The sequence below is a fragment of the Gavia stellata genome, chromosome 8 (assembly GCF_030936135.1).
Source record: "Gavia stellata isolate bGavSte3 chromosome 8, bGavSte3.hap2, whole genome shotgun sequence".
Classification (NCBI taxonomy): domain Eukaryota; kingdom Metazoa; phylum Chordata; class Aves; order Gaviiformes; family Gaviidae; genus Gavia; species Gavia stellata.
Window position 1 is genome coordinate 44531936 of NC_082601.1, and position 11872 is coordinate 44543807.

General features: G+C 42.5%; 1 protein-coding gene across 1 annotated transcript in view; it reads left to right on the top strand.

Annotated features, from left to right (window-relative positions):
- ADARB1 (adenosine deaminase RNA specific B1) overlaps positions 1-11646 on the top strand; it is a 59815-nt gene extending 48169 nt beyond the window's left edge. Inside the window, exons 8-10 of the mRNA XM_059820132.1 lie at positions 2143-2324; positions 9327-9505; positions 10503-11646. Coding sequence (XP_059676115.1) covers positions 2143-2324; positions 9327-9505; positions 10503-10679 — 538 coding nt within the window. The 3' untranslated portion in view covers positions 10680-11646. The remainder of the gene's footprint in view (positions 1-2142; positions 2325-9326; positions 9506-10502) is intronic.
- Positions 11647-11872: the final 226 nt, after the last annotated feature.

Consider the following 11872-nt stretch of genomic DNA (forward strand, 5'->3'; position numbering starts at 1 on the left):
TCACGAGCACATCCCGCAGTGGTGGATGTGATGCAGCACACCCCAGCAGGCAGGTGGGCAGTCACAGAGTAGCTTTTGTAACACCGGTTCATACAGTTCACCTCGCGGAAGCTTGTTCAAGTGTCCACACTCCTTTTCTTTTAATCAAAAGAAACTTAGCTAGAGAAACTTCAGCTTTCATTTTCTGTGCCGGAGAAGGTCACCAAGTGTGGGAGGAAGCAGCAAAACACAAGCTCTGGAAATACTGAAGACTGAAGCAAGGAAAAGGGTCTGGCAAAGGTTTTATATAGGGAGCTAGGGCTTGCCAGAGGAATGCTTTGGCCTTTTTTAAAATGTCCATCTGTCACTCAAGTCCTGTTCATGAAAAGTAAAGTGTGATGTGCCTCACTGAAGGAAGCTCGGTTGTGTGTCTGCCAGTTTCAGGTACGATTGTAAGACCCCAGTTTGCAATGCTGAGTCTTGAATTCTCTCCAGATGTTTCTTCCATAATATTATCTGTGTCTGTAGCAGTCCGTATGCTTCTCTATGCTTCATGTAGGTAGTACTGCAAATAACGAGAAAATACTATTGTGATGTATTTGGCACTTGAAAAACCTCTGTGCTTACAAAATTCTAGTCATGGTAAGGTCCTTAGAAAGGCATCTTGGCCCTGGGGAGCAATAATTTTCACTTGATAACTTTACTCTGACGTTTGGCTGCTGATTGCATTTTCAGTGTTATCAAAAATATGCCTTTATTCAATGTAAAATATGCCTTATTTTTTATTAGCACGGTATTTTTACTCATTCATTAGGGCCAGCTTTTTTAATGACAGGTGAGTAAGCTAATGCACATTGCCTCCATTTTCATCCTCAGTAAAGATACGCAAAGAAATTGTTTCCTTGGATTGCAATTTTTGGTTTACCCTTTTGTTTTAAAACCTTTTGCAAGTCTCGTAGCCAACATCTGTAGGTCAGTTTTTGCAGTAGTGAAGCAATTGTGCTATATAGTTTCTAGCCAGAACTGATGATGATGTGTAGCCATACCATCCCAGCACAAGCTGCAAGAAACACTGTTAGCAGCATCCAAGGTCCCTGTTTTCCGAGGAGAACCTTGCAACCCGGTTAAGGATGGGCCTTATAATAAGGACAGTCATTCTGTATGAGCACGAGAGCTTCCATTGTGCTCATCTGTTTTATTCAAGCACCAAAAGAAACTTTCCTGCTGCTTGTGTCTGGGTGTTGCAGTTATACTCAAGTATGCTATTTTAATAGTGCCAAGCTGTTTGCAAGTATACCTCAGAGACAAGGACAGTGAAAATACTCTGCAGGAGACTTTGAGGTTTTAAAAAGTACTTTGTATGACTGTTACATACAGATTGAAAGCCAAAACTTGGTCAAATGAACACAGCTACAAAAAAACTTCAGTATTTTGCTCCTGTGCATGCTATATCCCTGCCACCGGACCTGATCCAGTGTAGGTCATAGTGGTGCAGACAGGACTTTATGGTTGGAGTCTATGAAGCAGCTGAAGCGAGCAGAGTATACGCACTCTGCATATTTTCAGTTTTCAGATTCAGTTTTCTCCCTGCCCATGGATGTTGCAAGCAACTACACATGTCCTTTCTGGCAGCAGGGTGTGGACAGTTTGGCTAGGGTGTCAAGGACAAACTTTCCTTTATGGTGATGAGGTGCTGAGGTCTTACAGACACAATCCTTCTTGCGTTCTGGGAAGGATGGTTTGCCCACTGCCAGGTGTCTTTTGGAGGCATCAGCTACTGTTTCTGACTGAGGATCTCACAGTTTGGCTTTCTCCGATCGAATGATCCTGTTCATCTCTGGCATTAGGATGCTGGAAAATGCATCACCAGACATGTTAGTGGGGAAGTAAAGTTACGGAGTCTGCTCCTGAAGTGGATGCTGACAGTAGACCTGTTGCTATAGGTCATCTTACTCAGGATTTCGTTGAGCATCCCATAAGCGGATCTCTGAAATGCTGGCAGGTGTCACAGCTATGCTACCATAGTCACGTGCTGGTCAAGAGGAAAGGATGAAAGTCTGGTCCATTGTGATTGACTGCTATTATGTCTGGCAGATGTTACTTGTTCCATTAAAAAGAAAGTGTTTTTTTTGTTTTTTTGTTTTGTTTTTCCCTCCCTCTTAGGTGGAACGTATTGGGTATTCAAGGAGCCTTACTTAGCCTCTTTGTGGAGCCAATTTACTTCTCTAGCATCATCTTGGGGAGTTTATATCATGGGGATCATCTATCCAGAGCCGTATACCAGAGGATAGCAGAGATAGAAGATCTACCACCTCTTTATACACTCAACAGACCTTTACTTAGTGGCAAGTATCTAATGGAGAAGGCCGTGCCGGTAACTAAGTCTGTTCCAGTAGCAATGTGATTTTGCAGTTCTCAAAACCTTGCAAATTATGTACTGTGAGTAAACTGCTTTCTGGTTACAACAGAGAAGTTGTGGTCTAAAGCTAATATAGATACTCAGTCAGAAATACCATAGCAAGGACCCTTCGTGAGTTAAAAGGTGGAAAGAACTGGGCTATGAACCTTTGGATGCAGTTTCACGTAATTGCTGTCTGGAGCATGCCCTAGCGATATGTGAGGCAAGTTGAAGGCCCCGGCTTAGTGAAACCTCATCCCACCCACGAAATAGCGTGTTAGCTCTCACTGTCACTTCTCTTGCCATTGCAGATATTTGTTGAACAGCCACGTCATTAATCAGTATGCCAAGATAGACACATTGGGTTCACAATTTCTAGATCAATAACCAACTAAAAATGGATGGAGAGAACATCTCAGCTGCCATTGGTTGTATTTTCTTTTTGTCATCAATCTCTGTTGGATGCAGCATTGGCTTTAATTAGCATGGCACCCAACTTGTTTGCATGACCCAATAATCATAATATTTTAATTTCCACTTTGTAAGTTAATGCACAAATGCCGCATTCAGAGCCCGGTGGCACATTCTTTGGGTTCATTTTTAACAGAGTATTAAATATATCTGACAGACAGCAATAAGGCAAGCCCCAGCCAGTGTAGTTAGCAGTTGACTTTTGCAGCCGCTGTTGAACATTTAAGTACTGGTTTTTGGCTTTGCGCTGATCCAAGGCTCTAGTGGGGCTAAAAGGAACGACAGTATTTGAATTAACAGGTCGTAACTTCTAATCGAGCCGTAACTTTCCAAGGAAAGTTCTGAAGCATCTTAAATTCTGAAACTGCTAGTTATAGTAACGCTGTGAAAGCTTTAAAACTGAAATCTCTTACCCTCCCTCTCATTGTGTGCATTGCTTTGTTCTGTAGAGCTTGGCTTTTGGCATGTGTCTGTTTATTTTCCAGGAAAAAAAAAAAAGCTCAGTGTTTTAAAGCATGTTAAAAGTTTGACATGAGTTTTTAAAATAGATTTAGGGAAGGAGTGGGGAAAAGAGCATATTGAACAACCAGCATTTTTTTAGATAAGAAAGATAATTAATAGGGATTCCCTAAACTAGGATGTATTAAAATGTTAAGTAATGTATTTGTCCGTCTATTAGCAAGTAAGTAACAGTTACAACACTCACAGTACTAAATATTAAATTGTTGTATGGGCATAGTAGCTGATGTGTGGACTGTTGCTGCCTGATTTTGGGGAATTTTTATCAATTCTTCAAGACAGCAGGTTTGGGGTGGGAGGAGTTTTTGTTATCCTTTTCAGAAAATATAATAGTACCTTGTCTTCTTAAAAGTCATCTTTCTGAAATATTGTTATCACCTATTTGCCATGGAATAGCACCGTCTGTTTAAACCGTTCAGCTGGGACTTGCTGAGCAGTAGAGAGAGTTCAGAAATGTTCTCAGCTGTTGAGTTTTCATGAAAATACATGTCTCAAAAATATACAGGAAGCTGGTTTGGAAGGTGGGGCAGAGAACTGTATTGATGGATTTTCTTCCGCTGGTTCCGTCTTGAATGCTAGTCTTCTGACCCATGCTGTTGGATTCAGCTGGGGCATTTGTGTAGCTACCCACCTGCTCTTTGCTTCACACATTTTACAGTGAATTCTTACCTGGAATAAGCACCGCAGAAATACCTGTCCCCAATTCTATGTTCCTCCTGGTACCACACACATGACTGTGTGATTGTGACTCATTTCTACCAGAGAGATGAACCAAAAGAGAAATAACTGTCTTTCCCCACTGTCTCACCTGTTTAGCTGAGAAAGTACTGTAAAAACTGTTTTTTTCCTCTCATAAAACAAGTTTTATGTCTGCAGGGACAATTGCATTAAATCAAAGTCAGACTGAGTTATTGTTATCTACTGCTAAAAATTGTCTTTTAATCATTTTTCTTTTCTCATAGGAGATTTTCTACTTATACCTCCTTTTCCCAGCAAGTTAAATGTGAACGTGCATATCAGAGTAGCTGGTTTTCAGCAAGGGGATGTGGGAAACCCCTATATTGGTAGAAAACTCCCTCCCCGTGCTGACTCTTGGAAGCCTTCCTTGCAGGACCCAGCCTTTCGGGATACCTTTAGCACCGTAGCACTGAGGGCACGTGAGCTCTCATTGAGAATTGGCCAGCTCACTTGAAGAGAAGACAGGTTCAAATCTTGTGAATTTCTAGAATAATCGTAAGGTACGATCTGTCTAGCCCAGTACTCTTTCCCACAGGCAGTTAGGCAGTGAAAAACAAAAGAAAATTGTAAGCCTCTGCAGATACCTTCTGAGAATCGCAGCAGTAAATCTGCGGATCAGGGACATCCCGCGTCAGGTATTGAGAATCTTTGTGTTTAGAAATCCTTAGTGGATCTTTCATTCATGAGCTCCTGGTTTTGTTTTTTGAACTGGTTTAAACTTTTTACCATCCACAGCCTCCTTTAGTAAGGCTCCTTTAGTAAGGAGGGCTGTAGGCCGTGTAAAGATTTGTGCCATGGAATTTCCTTTCTGCTAATGTAATTAGATGCTCCTCAGTGCTCTGTGATAGAGGCTATAAGCAGTTGTCATGGTGCTCAGTTTTCTATACCTCTGCGAAATTCCTGCATACGTCCTATGTTTTGCAAGCTGAAAAGTCTTAGTCTGCTTTGTTGTTCCTCGCATACCTAATATTTATCCATGAGGAATTTCATCTGCCTTTTTATTGCTCAGTCACTCAATGTTACAAGCTTTTTTTCTGCTACTCTTGGCAATTGCTTCTCTTATTTACCTTCTTAAATAATTTAGTATCATCACCAATCTTATTCACCTCGTTTCCCACGCCCCCCCCCCCCCCATTCATCCCAGGTCTGCACAGAGCTTGAGGGTCTCCAGCTGTGTTGACTCTTCCCAAGGAGACTGTCTTCATCCAGGTGTCCATCAAGTCTGTTTTTAAGGCAGACATCACCTTCTACTCCCTGGCCTCTAAGAATTAGTGTCACACTGGCCACCTCCAGTCTTCAGTTACTAAGGCAGGGGTTTTTTTGAGTCTTTCCCAATATTGTTGTATTTGCATCTGTGCCTAGTAGGGCGGTATTGTAGTTCCTGCAGCCTTCCTGGTGCAGATGTTGTGTTTATTGACTGGTAGTTCCCTGGCACACCTCTAAACTCCTTAAAAATTGGAGTCGCATTGGCCACCTCTCATCCTGGAGAACTTGTGTGGTTTCTGATGAGAGGTTAGGTACCGTGACTGCTGTTCCTGCTGCCTTGTCTTTAGTTTCCTTCAACATGGGTGAATACTGTCTGGGTGCCGTAACTGGTGTTCGCTTACTTCATACACATATCCTAGAACTACTTATACTGGCACCTCAATTTGAGATGGCACCTCAATTTGAGATGGCTCCTCTGGCACGTTGCCTGTGAAGAGAGGCTCCGGTCTGGGAACCCACCCACCCTTTTTGCAAAACTTTCATTTGTTTTCTGTACACAGGAAGAGTTCAACCACCACCGCCAGTGTGGTTATTATAAATGTTCATGCCTCAGCAGTCCTCTGACTGCTGTCTACATTTACATATTTTATATATATATATATATATTTTTTTTTTTTTCACAAAAATAAATCCTTCAGCAGAACCTTTGGTGATTTTTTTTTTGGCTGTTGCCTTGCTACCTTATCCTCCCCCACATTAGTGTTTTTCAGCTTTAAGCTGAAAGAGGGTAGATTTAGATTAGATATCAGGAAGAAATTCTTCCCCATGAGGGTGGTGAGGCACTGGAAGAGGTTGCCCAGAAAAGTTGTGGATGCCCCAACCCTGGAAGTGTTCAAGGCCAGGTTGGACGGGGCTGTGAGCAACCTGGTCTAGTGGAAGGTGTCCCTGCTCATGGCAGGGGGTTGGAACTAGATGATCTTTAAGGTCCCTTCCAACCCAAACCATTCTATGATTCTATGATGACGTCTATTTGAAATTCTGAGTTTGTTTTTTTTATTTATTTAGTTCATCAAAGTAACCTAAGGAATGCAATTGTATAATTGCCATGGAAATGTAATGCATACTGGATGTTCAGCTTCCTCATCTTTATATGATTTGCTTGTGTGGGTGCTTGTGGTGTCACAGGTGTCTGAGTAGCTGATAGGGCAGGAGCAGGCTCAAGGAGCAAATGGTGTTTTGCAGTACTCAGTGAGCTGTATCTGATCCCTGTACTTGTTCAGTAGTGTATAGAACGAAAGCAAAGCTAATAGTATAGATATCATTAAATTAAAGAAAAAAGATGACTGACTGCTTGTCATGTGGTGGCAATTTCTTCGCCCTCTTGCCTCAGTAGTTTTGGTAAAACCAATTTTTGATTAAGAGGTTTGTAAGCATGGGTCTGTTTCACATAAGCTTCACTAAAGCAGCCTGAATTTATATGCTTTTGGAGTCTCAGAGTTGAGATTTGTTTGGTGTGCACCCAAAATTTATAATTTATTAGGGGTTTACGTGCAAGCCTCGTGTTGTGTGACTCACGGGGCGGCAGTGTTTGAACTTCAACAGGACAAGTTGCATTGTGCATGATCAGCTCCAGTTTTCAGGAGGCGTGATGCACATGTTCATTGCCAACTGCTCAGAAGGACCGCAGACGTTGTGATGAGGACTTTTTGACTCTCGTCATAAAGTCCTGTTCTTGCTGGGTCTTCCTCAAGTACTGCTTGCGTGATATTCTTGATGGTACCTGCGCAGCAGGGACTGCTGTCCGCCCTCCCAGGTTGGTCAGTGTGTGGATCCCACATCCCTGCTCACCGATTTACAGATTGGTGCGTGTAGATCCGTGGCATCCTGCTGTATTTCAGCTCCTGGATGCATCTCTCCTAAAAGAAATCAAAAAAGAGCTCTTCAGGAAACTTTTGTTCCGATTCTCATTTTTTCAGCTTATATTTTAAGGAAATGGGGAATGGTAGGGTTATTTTTTATTACTTACGTATTCACTTGATTACAGGTTATCAGTCATAGAGACCACGTTGACATACAACAGTTTCAGGAAGTTCCGTATGATTGATGTTCCAGAATGTTTGTTTATTTAGTAAATGAGGAATTGATTACAGTAAGCAAACTGAATTTCGCTGTGTCGTTCAGACCTCGTAGGTCTCGCAGTGCTGGGCCCAGAGGTGCCGTGACACCTGGGCCAAGTGAGCCAGTCCTGCGCTCTGGTGCCTGAGGTTGGCTTAACTTTGTTTATTAGATTGTGTTTCAAACGTGAGCAAGAAATGCATCCTGCTGCAATATTATGTTCAATTTATACAAATTCACTAGATTTTATGAAGCGTAGGACCTAGCATAACCTCAGAGTAGAATTGAAAGAGGCTCTCGGTGAAAGTTGCGTTAAAGTAAAAATGGGATCTTTACTTATTAGAAAGAAAAAAGTCCCCTGTTTGTTTGTTCTCTCCTGGTGAGGCAACTGAGCTATCGCAAAGGTAGAGTTTTGCCACCCCTGTAACATCTGCAGGATCAAAAGCCATGTGCTCCTCAGCTTTTCCATAGCACGCACAACCCAAATTCATGGCCCTGGCTGCTGTTCGTGAGCGCCAAGCGCCGTCCAGCCGCACTGCGGGAGAGGAGTTGCACGTGGGTGGCAGCAGCTGCCGTGATCTTCAATCACGGTGCTGCAGTCATTATATACAGTGCATCTCTGCAGCATTGGGGTGCTGTGGGGGAATAAATCCTGCCCTGGGCAGGCAGCTAGTCTCGCTTCACACTTGGGTTAGACTTCTGGTGGGTTTGCTTCTCCATCAGTAGAGATGAAGCCGTATTTGAGAGGTGTCGCACAATCTAACATCTGAGCAAAATGATCCGTGTCCTCTCTTGAGTCCTGCGGTTCGCCATTTCTGGGCACTGGAAGTAGCGACGGGCATGTGACGTGGGGAAGCAGCTGAAGCACAGCCGGATTTATGCTGAAAGACTCAAACGTCTGCCGGTTTTGGCTTTCTGTGGAGGATGTTGAGGATGGGGCTCACTTTATCTAACTTGGATGCTCACAGCGTCAGTGCCGCTGCCTGTGCTAGTCACGCTGTGTCCCGGCGTAGTCCGTAAGAAGGAAGAAATAGTTTGGTAGCTTTTAATGAAACCCACTTGACGGCTACTGAAATGTAGGCACCTTCATGCCTTGGTTTGCAAGGCATCCTGCTTTCTCCTACAACTGCTCTGACCTAACTCCATTTTTATGAGGGAAAGTGAAAAAGCACATTGTAGGCTCTTCTAAATAAGCACGACCTCTCCGAATGAGACTGCAATCCAAAGTTGTTAGCTGAATTGTAACTGTGTGTTGAAACATGACCAGGGTCCATAGTTTCACACCCGTTTTGAAATGAGATAAGCAACATGCACCTAAGTTTTTACAACAGCAGAGTGAAAGGGAATTGATTGGAGAGTTATAACTCTCAAGACCTCACAGTATCTGCTCTTTCCTACACTTGGCTCGTTCCGCTACTGAGTGGGCTCTGAGAGCAGCGGTTTCTTGTGCAGGAGCAAAGCAACTTTTTTTCTGCTTCATAATGATTTGCAGGTTAATAATGAGTTCCTTGGTTTGCCCTGTAAGCAAGACCAGATCCTCCTGAGATGGTTGTGGCAAGGTGCTCATGTTACTGTCCACGTGGCCCCTTGCCACAGACCTCTCTGTAATCCCCTCTGCTGAGGAGGCTGGTTTCTCACGGCTCCAGCGATGCATGTTTGCCCTGCGCGGAAGGATAGGAGGAGAAAGCACTTTAGCCAGGCTGAGAATGAGATGTGCATGGCGATATCTCCGCGAGTCGGTGAAAAATCTGCAGGAGAATGTCCTTGGAATAAAAGATCCGCTTGTAAGACTGCTTAGCGATGTGATTTCAGTAGCTCTGCTGTATCGCTTACTCCCCAGAAAAAGCAAAAATCAAGCGTTAGTATTTACTATTGTCATTAAACATTGCTTTTCTTTCAGGTATTAGCAATGCAGAAGCCCGTCAACCAGGGAAAGCACCAAACTTCAGTGTGAACTGGACAGTAGGAGACACTGGTCTTGAAGTTATTAATGCTACAACTGGCAAAGATGAAATGGGTCGTGCATCTCGCCTTTGTAAGCATGCTTTTTACAGCCGCTGGATGCGTATTCATGCAAAGGTATATCTTCCAGAGTGCTAGATTTTCCACTTCTTAATTCTTAATGAAATGTCTGTGCGTGCTGCCTTCTGTGTACAGAAGCCACTTTCTGAGCCTGTTTTAAGCTAAGGCTGACGTTAGTAGTAGTAATGTAGTAATGGAAAAGAACAATGCGTTTGTTTAGCTTGTTCTTTAATTTGATGATGAAAGGTCCAAAATGCATGCAAGGATCTAGTAATCCTTGGTTTGTAGCTAAGTAAACAACGGGTGCTATCTCCTCTGAGCTTGCCTTCTCATTTTAATTTGTTTGGAAGGATAATCCCAGTTTCACTGCAATCGAACCTACCGAGGTTTCGCTCGGTCCTCTTTTAGAAAGAAAAGCTACAAGAAAGTATCTGTCAGTGGCTTTTCAGTGTCTAGATTTCTTCCACCAGCGGAAGTTGATAATCCAGAGAAAGCAAAAGGCAGGCTAACTGGGGTGAGACTAGTCCAAAGAGTGCCTCTGCCGTGGCGCGGCGCTGCGGAAGGGCTTGCTTTGCAAGAGGCAGACGTTGCAGTTGCGTGCGGTGAAGCTGGGTACAGAAGTACAGTACTGTGTACTTGTCTGCTTTCGCCTGAACATTGACAGGACAAGAACAGGACAAGAAGAAATGGCCTCAAGTTGCACCAGGGGAGGTTCAGGCTGGATATTAGGAAAAATTTCTTTACTGAGAGAGTGTTGAAACACTGGAATAAGCTGCCCAGGGAGGTGGTGGAGTCACCATCCCTGGAGGTGTTCAAGGAGTGTGTGGATGTGGCACTGCGGGACATGGTTTAGTGGGCATGGTGGGGTTGGGTTGATGGTTGGACTTGATGATCTTACAGGTCTTTTCCAACCGTAGTGATTCTGTGTGATTCTGTGATTTGGTTTAGTAGTTCATTACCTTGTTTTATAATAGTTGTTTTAATAACTCAGTCACTCTCAAACTGTTTGGCTTAATGGTTTCTTGTCTTCTTTTCTTGTCTTTAATCCACACAGCTTTCCTCCAGCTTGCGCTCAAAGATCCTCAAGCCTAACCTGTACCACGAAACCAAGCAAGGAGCCACTGAGTATCAAACTGCCAAAGAGTGTTTGTTTAAAGCATTCCTGAAGGCAGGACTTGGAGCCTGGGTGGAGAAGCCCATAGAACAGGATCAGTTTTCTCTCACGGTCTAATTCACAGACTGCACATCACTTTGGAAAGGGGGTTGTTCTGGAAATTCCTGGCGTCCAGCATTGCTTTCTGGCATCTCCACAGCAGTCAAAACATCTTTTTACTGTTTGGAGTTGGGTTTTTTCCTTTGTTTTTTTTTGAAACTTCATAGTAACTGTTTCTGTTTTGCCTAAGTATTGAAACTCAGCGGTGATCTGACACATAATTGTATAATTTGTTATGGGAAAGTAATTTCTGGTGTATTTCTAGAAATACTTTTACTGTAGAAAACTTGCAGTAAGGCTGTCCTTACAGTATACAATGACTCATTTTTTCTGGGTTAAAATAATGTCAATTTTTAGTTCAATGTCATCAAGTGCATGAAGAAATGAAAGTTTCTCTAGGTTTTACACGACACTTTTAGAAAGCAGCTTAATTTTTTTAAAAGAAAATAGGTGACAAAGCTGATTCTACTCCTCTGTTAACTTGGTTTTGAACTGCAGATATTTCTAGCATATAGACCACAGAGCCAGAATGGAGTCTGGACAGCTAGTTTTTCCCCACTTCCTTGCTCTTTAAAACCAGCTGCTGAAAATTTCATGTCTTTGATGTATGTATTTATTAGTCTGTGACCCAGTTTTTAACATGCAGCTTTCTATTCTGTTTTTAAAAATACATTTACCTCCCATTTACACACATTGTGAAGTCTTCCTTTTTTTTACCATTGTAAACTGGAAAGAGCAAAATAATTAGTTGTAAGTTAAGTTTAGTCTATAACGTGCAGAAACCTGTTTAGAAGTAGGTTATTTGTATATCCCAGGAACTCATCAAAATACAATTGTAACTGTAATGGTAGTATGACAACTTAAAAAAAATTTGCTCATTTTAAGGGCACTAAGCCTGAATTGCCAAAAACAGTCACTTGCTGGGTATTGATTGCTCTCCTCTCGAAGAAATGAAAAGCTCTTGTACCAACAAAAAGTTGTTAAAACTTCTTTCCTGTGAGTTATGTCTGCTTTCACCCAAGTTGTTGTGTCTCTGAGATTTCATTGCCTTTTGGCTTTACATGTGTGATGGTCTTCATGAAGCTAATTAGGTAAGTTGCTCTCAAACATGCTTTCATTTGCTTTGACGATTACTTAGAAAGGTGTTTTTCCTAAAGGTGTAGAAACTTCTGCTTTATGTAAAAATGTAAGATAGAAGGGAAATATTGTGA